Below are 24,808 nucleotides of genomic sequence, written 5' to 3'. Positions count from 1 at the left end.
TTTTCAAATGCAATTTATTTAGCAACATCCTGAAAGAATCAAGATAGATCTTAATACAGTTGAAACTTGCTGATTTTCTAAGGAACAACTGACACCTAGGAAGAAAGCTGTTCATTTTGTTTTGAAATGGATACTTGGCCAAATCCACAAGTGATAGTATACGTTTATATCTGGGTTTCTATGCCAATAGCTGCTGGATGAGTCAACCAATTAACTAGAGTTCTGATTCTAACATGATATTAATTTGTCAGTTTAAGAGATGAAGTAAAAGTTTTAGTTCATAATATGCTTCCTGCAGTCCTATCTTTTTCAGCTTGAAGGATGTATAAAAAATCACCAAGGTGCTAGGAAGGCTTTTGCTTAGTTTCCACCTTGATTTAGTCAGTGCAGCCTGTGGATAGAGAAGATTTAATGAAATAACATGAATCAAGATCTTGGGTTTGCTTCGTGTTTTAAATAAAAATTGAGTTTCATATTTATACAAGCTGGTGAAAGTTCTGGTTGCGTTGGCAACAACCCTGTATCCACTGGGTTGGAAATAAAAGGAAATTGAAATGTGGAAAAGCTGCTATGGTTTTACTTGTATAATGGTATGGAGACACCATTATCTTTGAGGTTGCAAGAAATCTTTCATAGAATAAGATCCACTTTTGGTGAAATGTCTTAATGAGTCCCAAGTAGAGAATCTGCTTCCTTCTGTCAGCCTGAGTCTCAGATGGCATCAGAAAAACCTATCCAGGATCCCTGGGTGGCACAGCGGTTTAGCGCCTGCCTTTGGCCCAGGGCGCGATCCTGGAGACCCTGGATCGAATCCCACGCCAGGCTCCCAGTGCATGGAGCCTGCTTCTCCCTCTGCCTGTGTCTCTGACTCTCTCTCTCTCTCACTATGTGCCTATCATAAATAAATTTAAAAAATATTAAAAAAAAAAGAAGTCTTCTTTCAAAAAAAAAAAAAGAAAAAAAAGAAAAACCTATCCTATATACTAGAAGGGCAGAGTTGAGATAGGTCAAAGAAGGAAATGGATAGTCATGAGGAAAATCATCTCAAAGGGGAGGCAGGGAGCAGGTAAACTAGCTGAAAGCAATAAGAAGGAAAGGTCAGAAGGAAACCTTGGTAGTAGGTCTTTTGCAATAATAGCACCAAAAAAAGAGCATGTCTACTAGATTTGTTTTAAATGTTTTGAGTGTCATGCAATATTACCCACTTCTCATTTCTCTACAAATCTTCATTCAAATCCAAAAATCCCAACATTATTGTGGATTGGCTTTCTGTTAGAAGCTAGTAAGGGTACCCAGTTTTGTATCAGCTGATATCATGGATGCCTTGACTTTTGGACTATTGTTATTTGTAAACTTATCCAACATTCCACCCAGTTTCGTATCATTTTCTGCGTCAGGCACTGTGGATGTGGGGATAAAGACATATGGTCTTTACCTTTCAAGGAGTTCATAGTATTATGGTGAATAAAGATGAACAAATAAAAATTTATAATCCAGTTTACTAAATGCCTTAGGAAGCATAGTGCTTTGGAGCACTTAGGAAGGGTATCAACACAGACTGGGAGTAACATGGGGATGGATGGGAAGCAAAAGTGGTCGTAGGAAGTGGAGACATGACCAATTTTTTTTTAAAAATGGGTTAGCTTAGTGAGACTGTAGGAAAGAGATCTAAATTCAGGGGAACCCACACCAAGTCCCTGAAAAACAGGAAAGTGTAGAAGAATTCCAAGTACCTCAACATGAGTGGTGCTTTGGATGGCATGCAGGCAAGACCCAAAGACTTAATAGATAGGCAGAGGTTAAAATTTGAGGAATCTATTTTGCTTTACTAAGAAGATGTGGATTTCTTTTTTTCCTGGAAGGATGTGGGATTTTATGAAGGTGACTAATATGAAGTCAGTCTATTTTGGCACAAGGGGGAAAAGAATTGAAATGGGAATATGAGATAGAGGAGAAATGACAAGAGGCAGGAAGACTAATTATGAGAAGTTATAGGTGTCTGAACTAAGGCAATGCCAGAAGGGATGGAAAGGAAGGGCACATTAAAAAAAAATCCTTAAGATTTAAAGTTAATAAGATTTTTTGAAGAACTGCACATTACAACCTAAAAAAAGAAAAGAAAAGAGAGAGATGCATTAAGAAGGACCATTTTGGTTTGATGAGATGGATGATGGTACTTGGAGGGAAAAAGTTAGAAAAATAAGCTAGGAAGTGAGGAGAGAGATTTTAAGTATTGAATACTGAGGTTGAAGTATTTACAAAACACCTAAATAAAAACATCTATAGACTGAAGGATACATAGGCCTTAAATCTGTAAGTGCAGGCTTTGTGGGAACAGAGGACTCTGGAAGCTTGTGCTTGAGAATTCAAAGGGATCCTGTGGAGTTATAAGTGCAGAGAGTAGAGGTGGAATCTAAAGGAACATCAACAGCTTAAAAAAGGTCAGAGGAAGAGAGATCTGGAATGCAATTGAGAAAGATTCATCTTCTTTTCCTCTTCCCCCCCAACCCCCCCACGTTATCAATGCTGGAGGTAAGCATGCCTGCAATTTTGCATGACTGAACTCTAAAATTAATTAGAGCTTGCTGGTATAGCAGTAATTCTAAAAAGAGAGAACAAAAATCCAACTTGAACTCTTCCTATTTGACTAAAGGTACACAGTTTTCTGTATGGATAAAATTGTAGAAAATTATGTCCAACTTATCAATGAGGTAGTAATGTACATTAGCTTTTTTTTTTTTTTTTTTTTGATTGAAAATGAAAGAGAAATGAGAGAAAAGAGCTCGGGGACTATGAACCAATGTTTCTTTTAATCTTTTAATTTTCCCCCTATCTGCTTAGGACACTCAAGTATTAGACCTTCAAACTATGTCGGGTTCACTCAAATAGGCATTTGGTAATCAGTTATATTTGGGTTATTAATTTAACATGATACAATATGCTTATTTCCACTTTACGGTAAAACAACAGAACTTAAAGTTGCTGTTGATTTGTTCTCTTGCAACCCCCAATTTAAGTACTCGGTCTACATTTATTTCACATACAAGTTATTCACAAATGGCACTGATGCAGCCAGAAAATGGATTCTAAATCCACGTTTGTTCTGCAGAGGAAAGCCCATTTGGTTTATTATTCCTCTGCACAGTTATTTGGGTTAAAGGAAAGGTGTGTAAAGTTAAAAAAAGAAATCAAGTAAAACATTTCTCATCTCACACTCCCCTGTGTTGTTGAAAGCTATAATTTTTAAGTCATGAAATCTGAGCTCTTTCAAGAAATTTTGTTGGGAAAAGTAGGAAAATAGACGCATATTTTCTAAGAATTTAAATATATGGATTTGATGAGTACACTGAAGCAAGAGACCCTGTTATTTTACCATGTTTGAGTTGCAGCCAAAACTGGTTGATAGATCCTTTAGAAATTATCCATTATCATCAAAGTATCCATTTGATAGTTTACCTTTCCAAAAAATCCACTGCTGGTTTCTTCCTTTCAAAGGAACACTAAGCTTTTTGACATGAAACATTCTTTATATAGAAAACATCATTAGTGAAATCCTGGTGAGGAGCCATATGCCCCATATGTGGAACTTTCCATTTTATTCCCCATTTACTGGTAGGAAGTTCAGGTCTAATATTCTGAGGTACAACAATCCCTTTCATTAGAAGAGTAATGGACAAGCACTTCAGGACTCTCCAATGGTAATTAACATTATAGTTCTGTTGAGAAACTCATGTATGCCTCTGTTTCCCCCACATTGAAAACAGGCAGATAATAAAGATGAGCAAAATAATTAGTTGATCACTATCCCAAGCTCCTCAGCCTCTCTTTCTCCTAAAAGTAAATGATAACACCCACCCTAGTTCCCAACCCACTGGTAACCATTGTGATGTGTGTATGCTTCCAGAATTTTTTCTAAATTTTTATTTATCTATAGAAATGAGTATGATTTTCTCTGTATTTTTATATATAAAAGATACTATGGATTAATGTAGTTCTGAATTTCCTCTTCATATGTTTAGATTGTCTCATTCTTTGAAACTGAGGCATGGAATTTCATAATATGAATATGCCTGAGTTTATTTAGCAATTCCCCTATGCATAGCTATTTAAATGGCTTCCAATATTTTTCCATTAAATAAACAAACAAAAATGCTTCAGTAAACATCCTGGTACCTGTCTCCCTGTACATTTGTGGAAGCGGGATTTTCTGGCATGGATAGTGAATGTAAAACTGCTGTGTCATAGAAAATTAACATTTTACATTTAATAGACCTTCCCAATCTGCCTTCCCGGGTGATGGTCTGTGTTTAATTCTGTATCTCTTACCGTGTTTGTCAAAATCCTTGTTCTTCATGGTCCATCTCAGAACTCACCTGCTCTAACAAATATTTTTTGATTTTCATGATGGTTATAATCTCTCCCTCTTCAGATTAACTCGAGTATTCTGTTAATTTTTTTTGAATTGATGTATGATTAACATACAATGTTAGTTTCCTGTGTACAACATATTGATCTGGCAGTTTTATATGTCACTTAATAATAAGTGGAGTCACCATACAGTATTACAATATTATTGACCATTTGTTCTTTCTTACCATCACCTTTCAGATTCTCCCTTTATATATTTTAAAGGTTTTATTTATTTACTTATTTGAGATGGTGGGAGGGGCAAAGGGAGAGAGAATCTCAAGTACACTCTATGCTGAGCATGGAGACCAAGGAGGGGCTTGATCTCACAACCTTAAGATCAAACCCCTGAGATTTTTACCTGAGCCGAAATCAAGACCCTGATGCTTATCTGACTGAACTACCCAGGTTCCCCAATTCTCTCTCTTTAAGTTTTGGTACTTGTCCTGTGCCTTTGACTTGATGGTAAGTTCTTCATGGTAATAAATAAGTAAACATCAGCAGTGAGCATGTCCTTGTTATGTATCAGGCATTCCAGAAATACTTAACTTTGATTTTTTGAGGAATTTTATATCCTAGTATATAATAATTTTTTTAACAGAAAACTAAATTTAAAAGGTTTAAAGAACTTGAAAGCAAAATTTATGTTGGGAGGCTTACAGTTGAATCCAGCTTTAAGAATGGAAACCTAGAATACAATTTTATTTTGTACTTGTCGATTTTATTCCTTTTTTGTTTGACATGAATGGGTTTATGGAATTCACTTCAAAATGCCATATGAAAACTTCTTCTCCCAAATCATGGATATTTTTTAATTACCTTCAGGGGCTGCCTGCAGTGTCTGACCTAGAAAAGGCTCACTTGAAGTGCATCCAGCAGATGTACAAGCTGTAAGTGTGAAGCTGTAGTTGGTGTATGGCTGGAGACCTAGAAAGAGCAAACAAGAAATAAAGTACATCTTGAGAGGATTATTTATTATCAATTAAGCACCGGAAGTAGCATGTGGAGTTGTAGATACAATTTCCAAAAATATTAACAGCAGAAAATACTCTTTAATGGAGATATGAACTTTACAAGCAGCTTGATATAAATAGAAATTTCATTTAAATTAATAAAATAATAAATTCTAAGCTTTAAAAGAAATCTTAAAATTCATGCAATCCATCCACCCATCCATCTTTCTCTTGATTCCCTTGTACAAGAGGTCATTGAAAAGACTGCCTTGCCTAGGCAATCACAGTATTCATCTCTCAAAGAGCCCGTTCCATCTTTAGAGAGCTCTAGAGTTCTCCTTATTTTGTTTGAAAGTCCTTTCCCTAAATTGTGGTGAATTCTTTCCATCACTTGCACCCCTAGGGACATATAGAACAAATCTAATTTCTTTTCCACATGACAGTTCTTCAAATATTTGTAGACAGTTATCAAATCCCCCCTGAGTCTTCTCTTCTCCAGGCTAACCATCCTAGTTTCTGCAATTGCTTCTTATATGAATAAAGGTGGAAAAAAATAAAAAGAAGGTTAGATTCAACATTTTTTAGCCCCAAGCCATATTCAGCTTATATTCACACCAACTTTTTTTTTTTTTTTTTAACTTTGCACTTCTCTGTATGTGCCCAGAGTACCATCTCACACTTAACCTCTGTAGTTTTTGGGGGATGTATTGGTTTTGTCTTTACACACTGATTAAGAATAATTTGATGAAAGGATAGTGCTTATTGTATTCAGAATATGACACAGCCCAGTAACTGCTCAATAAGTTCTCATGAAAAATAAGAATGGCAATCCTTTTACAGTAGAAATTATATGTTGTTAGACTTCACGACTCCATAGCTAGTGACCTTGGGCAAGTTATTTGGCTTCTCTTTGCCTTGATCTACTGATCTATAAAAATGGGAAATACAGGAGCTAGCTTCTAAGGCTTTTGGGAAGATAAAATGGGTTATGTAGAGAAGTACTCTCTTTGAATAGAAGAACCTTAGCAGCATTCGACAAGGAGTCAATGGAGGCTAACATTTCTTGCTTTGATTCTTGGGAAAATTCAAACAGTGCCAAAGCTAAAAAAATTTTCTTAAAGAATGGGCTTAGTCTATATGTCAAACAATTGGGCCAAATGATAACAGGGATCTAATAATTATCATATCAATTTTTCATGAATTCTTAGCTAAATTTTTACATATATTGTTCTTTTGGTGGCATGACTTTCTCCAGAGACATTCAGGTGTCACTCTGTGGTTTTATGTAGATTTTTGCTCAAATTCTACATTTTAAAAGATTTTTAAAGATTCCTCAAGGAATATCTACACACTACACCCAGCGCTTGGTCTTCCTTCAATTTATTTCCTTCTTCATAGGCCTCAACATTTTCTGATGTTTTATTACATCTGTTTATTTATTGTTTGTCTCTCTGTCTAGGATGTAAGCTCTAAAAGATCACTAAAGGATACTATATCTAAAAAAATATTACTGTATCCTTCGAATAATGACAGGCACAAAGTAGATGCTTGTTAAATCAATGAAAAAAATTAACCAGTTCATTTAGAATTAGAGCAGTCGTCTGGGTTCTCTGCTAAAGCAATAATGTTCTGCAGCTGGAGCTGCTTCAGGATTCAGCTTCAAAGCCCTTTGTGTTTCCTTATCAATTTAGTGATAAGATACAGATACTTATTTGATTGTAATCTTCCATTTGGATGCTATGGGGGATTTACATAATTTTGATATTTACCTGATTTATAGATAAGAAATATGATGAAAGATCTAAGCCATACCCAAGCCATATATATTTGATAAAAGTTTATGGGAAAATGCCAAAGATTATAAAATATAGAGCTCAAAAGAAAACGGGAGGGATTGTCTAAGTATGAAGGTCAGAGACTTCAGTGGCAGGCTGATTTAGTCCCACAATGCACCCTCTTTACTCTTGCTATTGAAAAAGGGGTCTAGACCCTTGTAACACTGTTTCATCTGAACATCTTACTTTTTCACTTAGAATATAAGCCCTTTGAGAGTAAGATTTACGTCTTTGAGTGTTTTTTTTTTCATCATTTTTTCCCCTAGTAGTGCCTATCATAGGTATTTGATATTTGTTAAATACTGTTTAAAGAACACAAAACCCATAAATGTGCTCCATAAAGATGTCAGGCTATGATGTCTATGACATCCAGCCAAAGTGTGATCTGACCAAATAGACCCTTCCTCATAGTTCCATGAGTATCTCTGCCCATAACATCTATTCCTTGTATAAGCAATTCTACCTTAGTTACAGAATATTTATTAAAATAATACAAAAATAATGGAATGTGTAAACGATAAATAGTTTCTAGATTTTGTCTGAATGTCAGACTTAAATATGGCTGGGTAAAAGTGAAGCAATGCTTGACCTTTCTTCGGAATTTTCTTCTCAAACAAAAACAAACACCGCCCCCCCCCCCAAATGAGGCCTAATTCTCCTTTTCATTTTGTGTTCTAGCTAAGATGATTGCCAATAAGCAGTGACTATTGAAGAGACTTTTTCTTGAAGATGTATTTTAGGATACATCTTAGAAAAAGTAGAGAAAATTTGTCATCACAGAAGTGTTCTAAGGTTGATGAGAGGTCTGAGGATGTTTGCAATGAGGATAGCAGCTAAAAAGAAAATTAAAGTATATGAAAATAGAAATTGTCCATTCTTTACAAAATCTTTCTGAAGCAGGTTTAGTGGAATCCACTTTATATATAGCTCAGAACACTAGAAGACAGCTGTTTAGAGATGGTACAGCAGTGGAATAGCTAGCTCATTACGAGTTTTGATAGATTAAGGAAAGTGTGCCAGAGGAGTCTGTTACAGGTGCTTAAATTGGATGGTATGGGTTGGCCTTGCAGAGCATTGGGCCAGGTCTAGTGGAGGAGTATGCAGCTCTTGAAGCTCCTGGAGTACCAGAATTAAAAAGCCAGGATGCAGAGCTGAGCATTGGGTAGAGAGCCTAGGTCAGGAAGCCAGTGGAATTCAAAGACATCACCAGTCAAGAGGAATGGATGTAATGAACTGGGGAAAGGAGACAAAGATGGAAGAACAGGAAACACAAAAGTGGGAGGCATGAGACCTTAAGTGAAGGAGAGAAGGACAGATGGACTTAATCTAATTCATGGGCAGTCTGTCCTCAAGGATTGTGTCCGGTCCTGAAGTATGGGTAGGGGGACAATTGAAGGGCCACATGGAACAAAGATAGAATTATTCATTTCATTTCAACTCACATTTGCCAGTTTGTATCCTTCACCTCCAGAGCTGCTATGTTTACCTTCCAGAGTCCATTCATACTTCCTTTTCTTTTATTTTTTTTTTAAATTATTTATTTATTCATGAGAGACAGAGAGAGAGAGAGAGGCAGAGACACAGGCAGAGGAAAAAGCAGGCTCCTCGCAGAAGCCTGGTGTGAGACTTGACCTGGATCCCGGGATCACGACCTGAGCCAAAGGCAGCTGCCCAACCACTAAGCCACCCAGGCGTCCCATCGTACTTCCTTTTATAACAGCTCCAGTTTTCCTTGTGAAAACCAGTCTTTTGGCCACTAATAGGCTTTGTGTTTTGTTTAGAATTGATTCCTCCTATGTTGACTACTTCTGGACACAGTTCCACCTTCCCTTTGCAATGTTCACTGCTCAGGACTGGGTCTATGACCTGATTTAGGCTAATGGAAGGTAGGCCTTGAACTTGAACTTTCATTCTTCCTGCTGGTGTGGTTCTTTGTTCACCACACACAGCTTGAGAATGGAGGAGAACTCAGAGGTAAAAAGAAATTGGGTCTTGGATTCTTCTTAGCCTTCAGTCTTCACCTGATTTTTTTAGTTACACGAGCCAATAAATGCTCATTTGTTAAGCCTGCTTGGACTGAGTTTTCTGTAACTTGCAAGAAAAAGAGTTCTAACTCATACTAATATTATAATTACTAATAATGTCACATGCTGGCACACAAGTTCAGATTCTTGTATGTTACACAAGGGGACCATAAGCAGCTGTTATTACCCTATGCACGTTAGAGATAGTTACAAGATTCTGGGAGAGACAATTAGCAACAACATGAAAAGGTTTAGTGAAAAGGTGAAGAGGTTTCACCTTAAATATCACCAGAACAGAAATTATTATTCCTGCCTCACAGGTAAAATAACTGAGGCTCAAAGAAGCAAATGCTCTACAGCAAACGAGTGATCAGATTGGGGTAGAGACGAACCCGCAACTTTAACACCAAGCCCTGTGCCCTCCCACCACATAAGAGTACAGCCAAGCACGTTGAAATTTTTCAACAACTTTCTTCCCTTTGAAGATTAAAGAGCATCTGAAAGATGTCAAAGTGGTAGAAAACATTGCAACTATTCTTAAAACGAAAGAAATATGTTGGAAGTATTTAGTTCAAACATCTATTCAATAAAAAAAACTATAGTAAGGTAAAACAAAAAACAAAGCTCAGGGGATTTTTGTTGTTCCATTTTAACCTGTCTTTTCACTGGACTCTATACATTAATTAAATATACTTTTTGAGAAGTGGAGTTATTTTTTAGGAAATTGATTACTAGATCACATAAATATACAGCAGCTGAAGTTTACTGAACACCACTTGGGGGCCTTCTTCTGTGTATTTCATGGATATTAACATAATCAAAACCCTTGCTAACTCCCTGAGGCACTGCAATTATCTGCTTATTTTATAGGTAAGGGAGTCAGAGAATAGACAAGTGGAGGAACTCTTCTATTATTATAGAGATAAGCTCTGGTGGGGATAGAAGTCTGGGTAGCTGGCCTGAGAAGTATGGCCCAGAGCAATAGGGTCGGGCTTCTGAAACACAGGAAAGTGATGATATAGGTAGCCCAAAGCCTAATGAAACTTCCACTAAGCACACACACACACACTATAAATATATATATATATATATATATATATATTTATAAATATATAAATATATTTATAAATATTTATTTATTTATTTATTTAAATATTTCCATTTTGAACATTTCCACAATTCATGTACTGAAGTGGTGCAGCCTTGCTGTTAGGAGAGAAGCTTGTGAAGTTAGATTATTTTGGGTCCTAATCCTTTACATACTTACTAGCGACTGCCACGGGCCAGCTTTCTGACCTCTAGGTGCCTCAGTTTCCATATCTTTAAACTGTGGGCATGATGGTGGAGGCTGCTTGAGTTACAGACTAACTTGAGGGAAGGCAAGACTCGAATCCATAATTGTCCACGTCCTATTATTTAGGTCTTGGATTTTTCATATTGTCAGAGGACTAAATTACTAACAGCCTTGGTTCAAATAATCTGTAAGGAAAGCATCGACTGCCATCAGGCATAAATGATTTACATGAACTGGATGACCTTTCATACATATGACTCCGTAAAACTCAATAAAATCAATGCATTTCAACTGGAATTTGTTGCCATTTTAAGTAAGTCTCTATGGGTGGTCCTTAAACTGAGATATATATGAAATATTAGTAACAGGCATTGAAAAGGGCACAGCAACTGAAAACGACTCATGAATTGATCAGGACGAGAAGAGGGAAATAAAGAGATGTCTCAAAGGAACCATTCTGACTGTAACTTAATCCTGAAGTCCAAGAGTAGAAGGAGAAAAGAAAACATCATTCAAGTGCTCAGCATTGAATTAAAAGCGTGGGAGATAGGAGTTGTAGAGCAGAGAAAGGCAAATGCATGGAGAAAAGCCAAGCATTTAACATTTCAGTGCAGTGGAGATTATGGTGGCTGCAAATTACTTGAATTTCCCTACAGGGAATCATGTTCTCTCTTAAAGGAAAGAAGCATACTATAACCAAACTCATGACAATTATACTTTCAAGTAACATCACGTTCCAGAGCAAATGTGTGTTAAAAGGGATCACCTGGAGTCTGCCTATGAATCACAAAAAATATGATTTGGAAAACAGAACCAATGTCTTTGTCAGTGTCAGTCACATTTGATAAGGAACAGCTTGTTTCCAATTTTTACTATCCAGATTAATAGTCAGGAGAAGGCATTTTGTCCATTATAATCTCAGATAGCAAGTGCTACTTCAGAGCGTTCGTATAATGAATTTATATTATTCTATAATGTCATCTGCTGTTTTCTAAGGAATTACCAAATAATCCTATAAATACAAACTTTGAAAGTTTCTCCATCAATCTGGTCAGTGATGAGTTCAAGGGCTGAGAGGCCTGGCTTATCTCAAAAACTTTTCGGTAGGTGGTTATCAAATATACACCTTTTGGGCAAGAAGCTGATCTCGGTACAAGTTCACCCAAACTGGGTGTTTGGCAGGGTCCCCCTGAATCCACATGCAATCCTGCTGCTGTGAAACGCTTTTTTCTGCCCTTATCAGCCTTGGCTCTCACTAAGTGATCCCCTCCAGATCGTCTCTGCACATGGAGACTCCCAGGAACTTCCAGCACCCACTGGCAACGCTGGCTGCGATGGGTAGAATTATAGCAGGATTCCTATTGAATTAAAAATTGAAAATCTGGATGTTCAAAACTGATACATTAAAATATTGCGGAATTGCTTTAGAGACATCTATGGTGCATTTACATGATGATTTGTTTCATGAAATTGGATCAAGGAATGTGTCAGGAGCTCACAGGCTGGGATTCCCTTTTCATGATAGGACCACCCACCACAACCTCAGGAGCTATGCATCCCGGTTAGTCAAGCCAATTTCTTGCCTGTTTGTGAGCAGCTATTGGAATCGTTTCCTGTATCGAGGCTTCAAAGTACAAATTCAGTTGGTAGCTCATGAGCTGGGCGTCAAAACGTCAAAATAAAGGTGCTCTGGCATTGCAAATGCCTGCGAGGTAATCTCATGACTTTTGCTTCTGACAACTTGCTGCAAGCTTAATTGTTTCTTAATTCTATATTTTGTGTCAAATTCCAGGCCATAGTTTAGGCCCCTCTCCCCAATATCTTAATAATCAGATTCATCCCAAGAAGCACTTCCCAGATAAGTTATTTCTTGGCAGACTCTCTTTCCAAATGCATATCAACATCAAAACTGTTATTAAGATAGTCCAAGAAAAGACCCTTGCTTGTTTGAGTTTAGTAACACTATTTTAATACATGTTTTTCTTCTCTGGAGTCTGGTGCTGTCCTAGAACAAAGCCACTTTTATTCTACATTTTCAGGCAGAGTCTTCTCTAGAAACACAATGTGGCATCAGGTGGCAGCAAAGTCTGATGCTGGGCAGAAGCTTGACAAGGACATATTTTGCAGAGAGAGCAGGAGTTCTTTCGAGCTCTTGGGGCAAAACAGAAGCAGTGATTGCCCAGGCAAGGAACCTGAAACTGAGATTTCAGGGGAAATTTTTTTTTCTTTAAATACTATTGTCTAGACAGCTGTTGATTGTAATTCTTTGGCTATAATATTCTATCAATAAGACTTTTTTTTAAGTATAAAATGGAGACTGATGCTATGCTATTATCTGTGTATTTATTTTGCAAATAGGCACAAAGTTTTCCTCACGTTTGGAAAAATGAAAATAAAATGAATTGTCATATCTATGACAATAGATGAAATATTAGATATAGATTAGATCTTTCATATCTATGAAAATAGTTTCGTAGGTCTGATGCTTGGTGGTCAGTAGTCAGGTAGTAGCTGGGGCAAATGTAGTACAGAGCGCTACATGCAATGTTCTGAGACCACTGAAGAGAAGCTCTGGAAGCTGTTCTGAGGACATGATCATCATCCTAGTTTTCTTCCTCTCTGTTTCGGTTAAAGAAATACACTGCCAATAAATCCAGATGGCCAGAGATCAAGGCTGGAGGCATGGATATGTGACCCAAGATCCCATGTAGAGAAGGATCCAGTGCTTGATTCTACGTTCTATTTTCAAAAATTCTTAATGATTTTTTTTGAAAAATTTACTCTTTTCTAAAAATTTTTATTAAGTTTTTACTTCCAATATAGTTAACGTTCAGTGTTATATTCATTTCAAGTGTACAATATAGTGATTCAGCAACTCTGTGTATTACTCAGTGCTCATCATGGTAAGCGTACTCTACTCTTAATCCCCTTCACCTCTTTCACCCATTTCCCCCCCTCTGGAAACCACCAGATTGTTCTTTAGGGTCAAAGGCCTGTTTCTTGGTTTGTCTTTCTCTCTTTTTGCCTTTGGTTCATTTGTTTTGTTTCTTAAATTTCACATATCAGTGAAATCATATGGTATTTGTGTTTCTCTGACTTATTTTGCTTAGCATTATTCTCTTTAGCTCCACCCATGTGTTGCAACTGGTAAGATTTCATTTTTTATGGCTGGATAATATTCCAGTGTGGATATGTGCCATATTTTTTTTTAATCCATTCATCTATTGATGGACACTTGGGCTGCTTCCATAATTTGGCTACTGTAAATAATGCTGCAGTAAACATAGGGGTGCATATATCTCTTTTTGTATTTTGCGGGCAAATACCCAGTAGCCCAATTACCAAATCATAGGGTAGCTCTATGTTTCCCTTTTTGAGGAACCTTCATACTGTCTTCCACAGTGGCTGCACCAGTTTGCATTCCCACTAACCGTGCACGAGGGTTCATTTTCCTCCACATCCTCACCAAAACTTGCTGTTTCTCGTGTTTTTTATTTTAGTCACTCTGACAGGTGTGAAATGTCATCTGATTGTAGTCTTGATTTGCATTCTACTGATGATGAGTGTTGCTGAGCCTGGGTCTGTTGGCCATCTGCATATTTTCTTTCCAGAAATGTCTGTTCATGTCTTCTGCCCACCTTTTAATTGAATCATTTGTTTTTTGGATGTTGAGCTGTATCTAAATAATTTCGGGACAAAGGACTCCACGTTCTCATTTTGCCCTGGACTCTGCAAATTATGTAGCCATTCCTGCCTGAGATTTAGATGTATTTGACAGTCTGATTTTTGTGTCCAGTCAAAACAGGCTAAAATCATTTGGGTACTAGTTATTTAATATCTACGCACTCAACAAATATTCTTGAATACTTAATACGCTAAATAATATGATGGGTGCCTGTCATAGTGTAGATGATACAATGGCAAAAAAAGAGGCTATTGTCTGTCCTTAAAAAGCTTCACCTATTAGCTGAGGAACAGAGACAAGAAGGATATTGTGATAAAGTATAATAAATGCCATGAGAGCCACGTGTCGGCTACTATGGGAGTACATAGCAGAGTTATCTAAATGTAAGATCCCCATATAAAGAAATTCCACATTTTGTGATACTGACGGTCATTTTTTTTTTTTTTGTCTTCAACAGGATATCTGTTTCAGTACATTAGCAGTGCATGTCTGCTACCACCTGCACTGTTAGGGTGTATGCTATTTTAGCACAGGACATCTTCATGAGCTTCTAAGAAAATGGAAAAGGCAAATCGTTCTCTCCTCACAGCTTAATGCTGGTGGGTCTTCCCTTTCAAGGAAAATGCAGCGATAAGCAACTTTTCATAAATTATTTTGAAAACACTTCTCCCAGAGTTAAGAGACACATAAGCCCTTATCAAATCTGCCGCTAAAGAGGATATGATTAATTCATTTTGTTCTCGGTGGCCCTAATTATTTAGTTAATCCTTTCCCCATCTCTTTTGCACAGTGCCCACGCTAGGAGGCCCATATACGAAGCACTGGTAACCCAAAGTGAAACAATGCCATAACTGCCATCCCAATTGTTCTGTGCAGGATGGGGGACCTGTTTAGTAATAAATGATATGAAAAGGTCTTATTGACAAGCTGCCATGTGCTGTTTGCATTAGCGGATATGAGAAGATGATGGCTGTTTCTCCTTCGTCCCCATGGTATTCAGCTCAGTGAGATAGCAGAAAATGCTTCAGTTTACTTAAAGCATTGATAACACCTCTAAATAATTAACTGAGGACTTCCTGTCTTCAATTACTTAATGCTTTTTTTAACATCTTGAGAGGATTATAAGCAATTTATGGATTTCACATGATGAGTGCATTCGCCACTATTCCCACAAAGCATTTACGGGATCATGTTTCTAAAGCTTTGAGGTAATTAAAAATAAGCATGGAGACAATGGGGCTGAGGCAAGGTGCTCGCTTTCCCTTCTGTCATTTCTAAGGACCTAGATTTTCAGGCTCCAGGATGACTAGTGCTACAGCTTCATTAGCGTTTGACTGTTAACTTAGGGAATGCCAAGGTTTTGGAAATGATGAGAAAATCAAAACATTTACCCCAGGGGGTATAGGCAGTTCCTTGATCAAACATTTGAGATGCAATGTAAAATGAATTTGATTGTTCATTCCATGAACTCAATAAAATACTCATTGATATCATAAAATACTTCCATAGTGAATTTGGTCAGCCAGAGAACTATGGAACTGAATTTTTCCTGGCAGATAAGATATGCGAACACTGTATAGATCTCAGGTATTAGATGCTTTAATGCCTGGCACCGTTGCCATCCTGTAGAAACTACGTATAGGAGGTTCTGTATTCAGCAAGGTTTTGCTGAATGAGACTTTACTTCATTCAACAAAGACATTTCTCTTTAGGGCCGTCTTGCCCAAGTGAAGTACTGTCTAAATCTATTTAAAACGGTACAGAGGATGAACCAAATGAATTCTAAAGGCTACTTTTCATTTTACTGATCTTGTAAAAAGTAAAAGCACATAGAAAAACTTTAAAATATTTATCCTAATAAAAAAGAACTTCTGGCATCAAGTGAGGTGTATGAAATCCTCTCTGACATGAAAATATTCATTAAAAATGACAATGAGAGGAAGAACTGGTGGAGTGAAGGTGGTTTAAAGAAAAATCTTCCCAATTATTTTATAATTAACGAGGCTATCAGTCCTGTCGGTTTGAACATTACATTTGAATTTAGTCTGTTGGCATGTAAATGCTGGTTTTTAAAAAAATGCAAACCAGAACAGCCCACACAGTTTAAAGCTCATGCTGACTAAACAGAGAGGGTAAGAAGAACATTCCATATCACTGTATCCCAGTTTTTTTGTGAAACCTTTACTGATACAGGGTCTAAATGTGCCTTAACTTGGCTTTTAAAACTCTGCAATTGTCATTCCATTTTCTAGTCATTCTTTTGATTCCCCCCCCCCCCCCCCCCACTGTGTTCTTTAGAGTTCTGCTGTGGCATCAGTTATGGTGTATTTGCAATTAGTTCTTAACTTATCAGTGTTCCCTGTCACTGGGAGCTTTTTGAAAGCAGCAATCTTCTTTTAGAACACAGCAAGCAGGCAACATTGCTTTCTTTTTTTTTTTCTTTTTCTTTCTTTCTTTCTTTCTTTCTTTCTTTCTTTCTTTCTTTCTTTTCTTTCCTTTTTTTTTTTTTTTTTGGAATGAAATGGTATTCTGATGCCTTGGGCACCCTAAGCATGTCACTTTAATTCTTCATCTTTTAAATGTGGATGTTAAAACATCCCTCACTTATAGGGATGTGATGAGAACCAAACGTATCCAAAGGCAAGCAGTTCTTTCAAATTATAAAGCACAATATAAATGTAAAGTTTTATTATGTAAAACAACAGCATTTCAACTATTTGTGATCATTTTCACTTTCAGTGAAATATGATCTAAGAAATAACTTTAATAATCTGAATTGATGAAGGCTTTTTCCATCTCCATTATCATTGATTTAGCTCAGGATCTTCAGATAAGGAATGCAATGTGCTGGTCTGCAAATATTTATGAAGCCCCTTCTGTAGGCTTCTGGCACTTCTGGAAAACAGGGGACATCTGTCAATGAATGCCTGCTTGTGTGTCAGGGAGTCATAGAATTAAGAGCAAATCAGGATGAATTGATTTTTCCACCGTGTAGTATAACCTATCCCTCCTCCGAGGAAAACTCAGGCACACTCTTCCAGGCTTTTCTGCACTTCTTGCAGGTTTTATTATCTCTACTATCAATGTTCCCTGCAAGCCATGGGGTCCAATGGAAGAAGAACATCTACTCAGGAGGCCATGGAAGGAAGCTGTTCTCAATAGGGGAAAAGTAAGTTTGTAACCTCTTGCCTGTGGCCTCAGAATCCAAACTTACACAACTGTTTGGGATAATTCAGTAGATCTAAATAATGAACTAAGTTACTTAATATCTCAAAGTGTTCTTTTTTTTTTATGATAGTCACAGAGAGAGAGAGAGAGACAGAGGCAGAGACACAGGCAGAGGGAGAAGCAGGCTCCATGCACCGGGAGCCCGATGTGGGATTTGATCCCAGGTCTCCAGGATAGCGCCCTGGGCCAAAGGCAGGCGCCAAACCGCTGTGCCACCCAGGGATCCCTCTCAAAGTGTTCTTTTCTGTAAAATGGGAGTAATAACTCTTTACCGCATTGGTTTGTGAAGAGAATCAAATGAGATAGTACATGCCAAGTGGCACAGGTGAAAGTCACTTATTCCCCAAACATTTGTTTAGCGTCTGTGGATGTGTCCAGGATTGTTCTAGGCGCTGGAAGTACTGTTTTGAACAAGGTACAGAAGGTCTCTGCAATTCTGGAGCTTACATCCCAGTGAGGGGGACATAAAAACAAACACTACCTGGCAGTGAGAGATTCGTGATGAAAATGAGACAAGGTGATGCAATGGTGTATCAGAGAAGCTTCCTTAGATTGGGGAAGTCAGAAGATAGAAGATGTTTCTCTTCTCTTCAGAAGTGACATTCAAACCAAAACATGTTAATTATTATCATAATCACTTCTAGCAATTATCTGACTTTATGCTATTATAACTGTACTATTATTATTTTACGAAAGTTAATTATAGTAAATGTTATAACAAACAATGAAACTAATATAATCACTATTAATTGATGTTAATAGCCAATTGTCACAAACAGTCACCTGTCAACCATTCTGTGTATTAGTTACCCACTCAGTAGATAAATGTTAGCCTCTGGCTGATTTCTCCCTGCCTTCCAGTACATTCTTGGCTAGCCTAGTCCCATTATCTAGGAGAATATCCTTGGGGAATGAAAATGCATCTTACCGTTTGTCTGAGAAAAAAAAAAAAGTTAATACTGATGCAAAAACCCTACACATAATGCATATCAAAGCCAAATATAAATTATTTCTGAAGTTATCTGCTGTTGTGGCTTATTGTTGCCAGTGTGGGCTCTTCTATTAGCATGGATAAGTGGGACCTGACCATATGTCAAGAGAACACGTCCTTTCGAAGTGACCTCATATATCAAACGCACACCCCTGGGATGCTTTGCCCCCCCAACCACAGAGACAGACTCTTCTGGTAGGTTTTCCTCTGTTTTTTTCACCTGTGACCGTATGCTGCCTCCTGTCACTGGTGCCACTGTAGATGAGACCTCTCCCAGTCTGCCTGAGCTGGTACTCTTTAATGATGCCATTTGGTTTCTCAGGGATGCTCCAGCTCAAATGCAGGGCCTCCGCGCTGGGTGCCCTGACCCTGGGCGGCAGGACGCTCTCCGGGACTCCCTGGGTAGTAGCTGCAACTACCTGAAACACAGGAATTAACCAGCAATTTATGGTCATAGGCCACGAGGTACTCTGATCAACGAGAATGTCACTTTTGTTTTAAAATGTTGTTGTCTGGCCTGGCATATCATTAGCAGGGGCTTGGAAGAAACAGTCCCCCTTTTTTATTCTTTTCCTCCCATCCTATTTAAACAATGAAATCTGACCTTGAATACATTACCTAAGTCTCACACTACCATTTATCACAACAGGTTCAACAACAATTTTGACGGCGGAGTGCAGCCCTCAGTTTAAACAAGTAAAATCTGGCTGGCAGACTGTCTTACTGGAGAACTCTTGATAACTCTCTTCCATATGGCCCATCAGTGTCTTTGCATTTTAACAGCCTGATTTTGTACATTTTAAGCACCAGTAAATATGAAGCAAAACCCACATCTGAACTTGCTTGCATATAATATGCTTTGAACAGTGTAAATGGGCAGATTTTTTTTTTTTTTTTTGTATCCTTTTGTGTTCTTCTCATGAAACTCAGGATGGCTTGATAATGTCTGTCCCGATGTCTTAGAAAAAGAACTGAATGAGAAGGGGAAAAAAGGATAAATCAGCCAGTTATTCAGCATTATCCAAATGTGATTTTGGACAAACATTAGCTGCATTTGTTTTCATCACAGAATTAACTCTGGTTTCACTTTTTAACCAATTGTCCTGGCAGCTGGTAGGCAGGAGCTGTGCCTACGTAAAAAAAAAAAAAAAAAAAAAAAAAAAAAAAAAGGCAGGGAATTGTTCGAGGACCGTTCGGACCATAACTTTTGATTGGGCCAATCAGCTGCCATCTGTTTAAATGGTGGCACGCTCAGAGATGTTTCTGGAGGTCTGTTGAATAAAAAGCTGCACATATGCACTGCAGCTGATCCATCTGACTGAATGTTTTACTTGGATGGTTCTTGCACAGTGTGTGAGGATGCTGCTCTTCTAAAGTTGTAACCACATGAAAAGAATCAGAGCTTCTGTGTGCTTGTTGCTCTTGGCTTTCCTCTGAAATGGCTCTTTCTTTATTTTCCTTCCTAAATCGTCTGATTGTTTCTTTCCAGTCTCCTTTGTGGGCTCTTCACATCCCCAGGGTTCATCACCTATGGTCTTGTTTTTGTCTCTATCTCTTTTCTCCTTAAATGACCCTATTCAACCTCCTTGCTTTGACTCTCACATGGATCTTTCTAGCAAATTCAGTCACTTCATAATCCAGCTTCTGACAAGACGTTTTCACTTAATGTGCCAAATAACATTTCCTTCTGCCTCTCTGCTATCTGCTCCTTCTCTTAAATATATTTTTAAAAAACATTTAAAATTTTAATCTTATTCTCTACGCTCAAATTTTCCCCTTTTATTTTTTTATTTGCTTGCAGAATGGCACTGTGATCTATAATTTGCTCAAGCCGTTGAGCTTGAATATATCTTTGATACTTTCCTCTTATTCCTCTGCGTAGAGTTGACAACAATTCCTCTTATTCCTGTGCATTTGGTTGACACCAAGTTCTATAGATTTCATCCTCCCATTATCTGTTGTATCTTCAGAATATTCTCCATTCTGATCTCTGTGGCATGAGTTCGTTTCTTGCCAAGGCTGTAGCAGAAGTCTTGGTATCATCTTATTTTTTATGCTGGGCTCTTTTGCTCCTTTCTGTTTTTCAAGAGCAGGCAATTTTTGTTGATTTGATATTTTGGGGGAATGATGATGGATTTACAGATGATCATTTAAAACTAGTTGGCTGAGAAAAAATGTGATAAAGAGGATAATATTGATCCAAGTTCTCCTTCTTTTTTAAGTTAACAAAATACTGATATTTGCATACATTTCCTTTGCAGTGATCTCTCATACTCAATTGAGATGCCACATGAACACCCTACTTAACACTGTATTGAGGTGGATATTGTTTTCTGTCATTGGAAAAATCATTCACAACCTGGGCGTTCATTTAGTCTTCACACTGGCTACTTCTGTCTGGAGTTTGGGTACTTCCCCTTACCTTGCTGCTGACGGCACAGCCAGCAACCGTGCAAGCTTTTAGCTGGTATGAGTATTCCTGAAATGGTTCAATTCCCTTTGAATCAGAGAAGCTCAGTGATGTTCCCTGAAAGCATTCAATCCCATTTCGGAGAAGAATGTAGTAAATAATAGGACCTAAAAGAAACAGAGAAATGCCCAGATTGGAGTGTCATATCCTTTTAGCTATTGGCAAACAACTTACGTGTTTTAGGGTTCTGAGGAAATGGTATAATATAGCATTACTTACTTTTAATGTCCTATTATGTGCTACGTTCAAGCAGTTCTTAATGATAGGCACTCTTATTGAAGAGAGGGATTCTGGACACAGATAATTAAAGAATCATTTATGTTTATTTCCCCTCTCTATCAAACAAAATTACTTTCAATATTAAAACCATTTTGCCTTTCCTTAACAGTCTGCTTGTTTGAAAGCAGCTCAGATATATTGGAAGGTTCCAGAAAACAACTGGGGTCCTAAACATTCGTGAGACCTGTTTTACAATATGAAGGATTAGTAAGTAGGCACACACCTAATGTTCCTTTTACCAGAAAATAATTTTAATGGTTAATATTGTATATCTATAATCTAGAATTTGCTCAAGCCGGAGATCTTGAATATATCTTTGATACTTTCCTCTTATTCCCCTATATAGAGTTGACAATAATTCCTCTTATTCCTGTGCATTTGGTTGACACCAAGTCCTGGCATGCATGCCAATTATATGTAGATCACACTAATTTCAACTTCCTTATGGATTTACAGGATTTTCCTATTTCAATTTTAAAAATAGCTTAATACCATTTGATTGTATAGGTTTCTTCCAATTTAAGATTATCACATCTTCAAGATTATCCATTTTGGTCCATCTAGGGGGACTCACTCCTTCAGGCACATCTTCTTTTGTCCTGGCTCTAATGGCTCTGCTGAATCCTCGCCCATAGCGATTCCATGCAGAAATCCTATACTCATATGTCATATAAGGCTCCAGGTTCACATCTGGAAATGGAGGATTGAACAGCGAAATTTTTAAAACATTTTTAATTTTTTTGACCATCATATTTAAAATGAATATTGAAACTTTTAAATACTAAAAAATATATGCTTAGTGCTCTACATCATTAAAAATGATTTATCTTAATGTGCATAATCATAAAAACATTTTATCATGTTTATTGGATGCAAAAATATGGAATTCCACAGAACAGATGTCACCTTTTCTGGGATAACAAGAATGACCTAAAGTACTAGACTAATGCACATTAGATGTTAATACTTCACAAGTGTGTGCACCCTTTACTTCTGTATGGGGCAGGTTCACCAATATTCTTTTATAGTTTGATATTATAAATTTTACCAATTCTTACCTTGTTCATATTACACTATATTAGTATATAAATTATAAGGTAGTCATTATGAGATACAGGACTTGAAACTTTGGTTTATCACGGTTAGTGGATATAAATGAGTGCACAATGCACTATAGACATCCTTCCCTCTTTCACTGGATCAGAACTGAAACCCAAACCCAAAACAACCATCTAATTAAAAGAACAAAACCAAACTGTTGAGTGTTCTGAACTGGCAACAATTTTATTAGGTAATCATCCATGTGACTCAATGACATCCCAAAGGTCTTTCTTCAGTTTTAAGATTTAGTAACTTCAGAAGCACAAATGCTACAAATTAAACAAACAAACAAACTGGAGAAAATTGGCTAAATCTGTTTTCCACTTATTTCATTTTGTGAAATTTGATTATGTTTGTATGTTTTTTTGTGTAGGGGATTCTGGATGACTTTTCTCACGTGGATGATCAGAAGAAGAGGTCCTCCTCCTTAGCTGCCTGGCCACCTGCTCTATCCTCACTGGATGTGGGGTTGAGTCTGAGTCCATCCATGTGGGTCTTTTGACCAGATGTTGCTTGCATGTATCTCTTTATCATAAACCCTGATCTGCCTACTTTACAGAGATAATATGAAAAAAAAGTGCAAGAAGTTATGTGACACAAAGTCATAAAATGTAAGCTGATGTAAAATATATAATGGCTTATCTTCTGTCTTCATTTTCCCTGGTAAGGGGGCATCTGCCACTTGTGACCCGTGAGGACCACCAGTGGGCGCCCTGATCTCCCTTCTGTCCTGGTCAGAGGCCTCCTGGTTAGGGTCTAATTTTCCCAGTTTTCTCTGCAGCTTGGGGCAGTCACGTGACTCAGATCTCACTACTGGAAGAAGCATGGAAGTGATCTGAGCAACCTGTGCCTCTCTTCCTAAGAGGAAACCACTTGCCTTCCACGGACATTCTTCTCCCCTTTTGATGGGCTGGAAGCATGATGTTGTGGTGATGTAGGCTACACTGTGGGAAGGAGGGCAACACTGGAAATGTGATGAGTCATCGACTGGAATAAATTTGGATTCCTGAATGACCTGTGGGGCTACCCAGCTACCCAGACCATCCACCTGCCCACCAACGGTCACTGTATTTTTGAATCGACTGGCTCTAGCAGATTGAACTGCTTGGTGCTAATAACTGTTATTTCATCCCCTTCAGGCCCACATCACCAGTTCTAATTTCAGTTGCAGTAGCTCATCGTGCTGTGTTCCTTGTTCTTTCCTCTATGGCATTTCATTCTTTTTACTCTCTCATCTCTTATTCTCATTTCTTTGTTTTCTTGTGAGGCCCGGTCTTTCAAAGATGCTCCTAGCCCCTGAAAGAATTCTTTTTTGCTTTACACACAAGGAAGCATCGTTGAAATTTTGCCTTCCCTCAATAATCTCTCTCATTTCTGAGTTCTTTTTTCTTTGCCAGAATTTCCAACTTTTTTAAAAAAAGAAAAAAAAAACACTACTCTTTTTATCTCGAAATCATTCTGTGTGTTATGTGGGGCTAGTCTTGATTATTACAGAGGGTTTGGCTTTTTGGGGAGTATGCTCGTTCTAGTTTTACTTGTTAATAGCTTAAATATCCCATACATACTTGTCTGCAATCATTTCTTCAGCTGACAGAGTAATTCTTCAAAAATGCATATATAGGGTTGTGTCATTGTATTGCTAAAAAACCTTTGATATCCACTCATTGCTGCATAAAGACAATCTGCTTAGCGTGGCAAAAAAAACCTTCATCAGCTGACCCTGCTGTCCCTCCTCTCCTGCACTGTGCTATATTCATATCAAGGTGTTTGTTTTTCACACCTACTGGGCTTTCGTGCACTTCCTGTGCTTTCCACATGTTACCCTCTCTGCCTGGCTTCCCTTCCCTTCATCTGATATGTTTCTCCTTGCCCTTCAGTCCCCAGCTCAGGCACGATATCCTTCATGAAGTCTGGGTTAGGTGTCCTTGCAATGCTCTTCAAGAACACCCTGTACTTACTTCTATCACAGTTCTTACACAGCCATCATTTCTCACATCTCAGTGTACTTGCCTTTGGTCCCTGTCTGTTCATATGGGCTTCAAATCCCCGATGGGAATTCTTATTTATTTGCTTTCATAGCTTGTGGTTCCAGTGTAGTGACCGGTTATTAGTAAAAAATTAAGAGATATTTTTTGATAAATGAAATGATTGTATGAATGAATTTTGGAGAGCCCTGGTGTTTTTTAGCTTATAATTGTGAATTTATTTTTTTTTAAGATTTTACTTATTTATTTATTCGTGAAAGACACAGGAAGAGGCAGAGACATAGGCAGAAGGAAAAGCAGGTTCCTGTGGCGGGCCTGATGTGGGACTCGATCCCAGGACCCTGGGATCATGACCTGAGCCAAAGGCAGATGCTCAACCACTGAGCCACTCAGGTGCCCTGTAATTGTAAATTTCTAAGAAAGATTGACTTTTTAGTCCAAATTGGTCTCAGTGGAACTGTTTTAGCATGACTTAAATGCTTCATTTTCTTCAGGGAAAAGAAACTTGCTATTTTTCATCTTCCATTTATAGTATTTGGTAGGCAAAGCAATCTGA

General features: G+C 37.8%; 1 protein-coding gene across 1 annotated transcript in view; it reads right to left on the bottom strand.

Annotated features, from left to right (window-relative positions):
- USH2A (usherin) overlaps positions 1-24,808 on the bottom strand; it is a 693,391-nt gene that overhangs the window by 129,517 nt on the left and 539,066 nt on the right. Inside the window, exons 52-55 of the mRNA XM_077886665.1 lie at positions 21,659-21,856; positions 20,840-20,994; positions 18,638-18,836; positions 5,227-5,334 (exon numbers count right to left, since the gene is read on the bottom strand). Of these exons, the coding sequence (XP_077742791.1) occupies positions 5,227-5,334; positions 18,638-18,836; positions 20,840-20,994; positions 21,659-21,856 (660 nt within the window). The remainder of the gene's footprint in view (positions 1-5,226; positions 5,335-18,637; positions 18,837-20,839; positions 20,995-21,658; positions 21,857-24,808) is intronic.

The sequence above is a fragment of the Canis aureus genome, chromosome 38, assembly GCF_053574225.1.
Source record: "Canis aureus isolate CA01 chromosome 38, VMU_Caureus_v.1.0, whole genome shotgun sequence".
In the NCBI taxonomy this organism is placed as follows: Eukaryota; Metazoa; Chordata; class Mammalia; order Carnivora; family Canidae; genus Canis; species Canis aureus.
The sequence above is the reverse complement of the archived record's forward strand: the minus strand, read 5'-3'. Positions and strand labels throughout refer to the sequence as shown.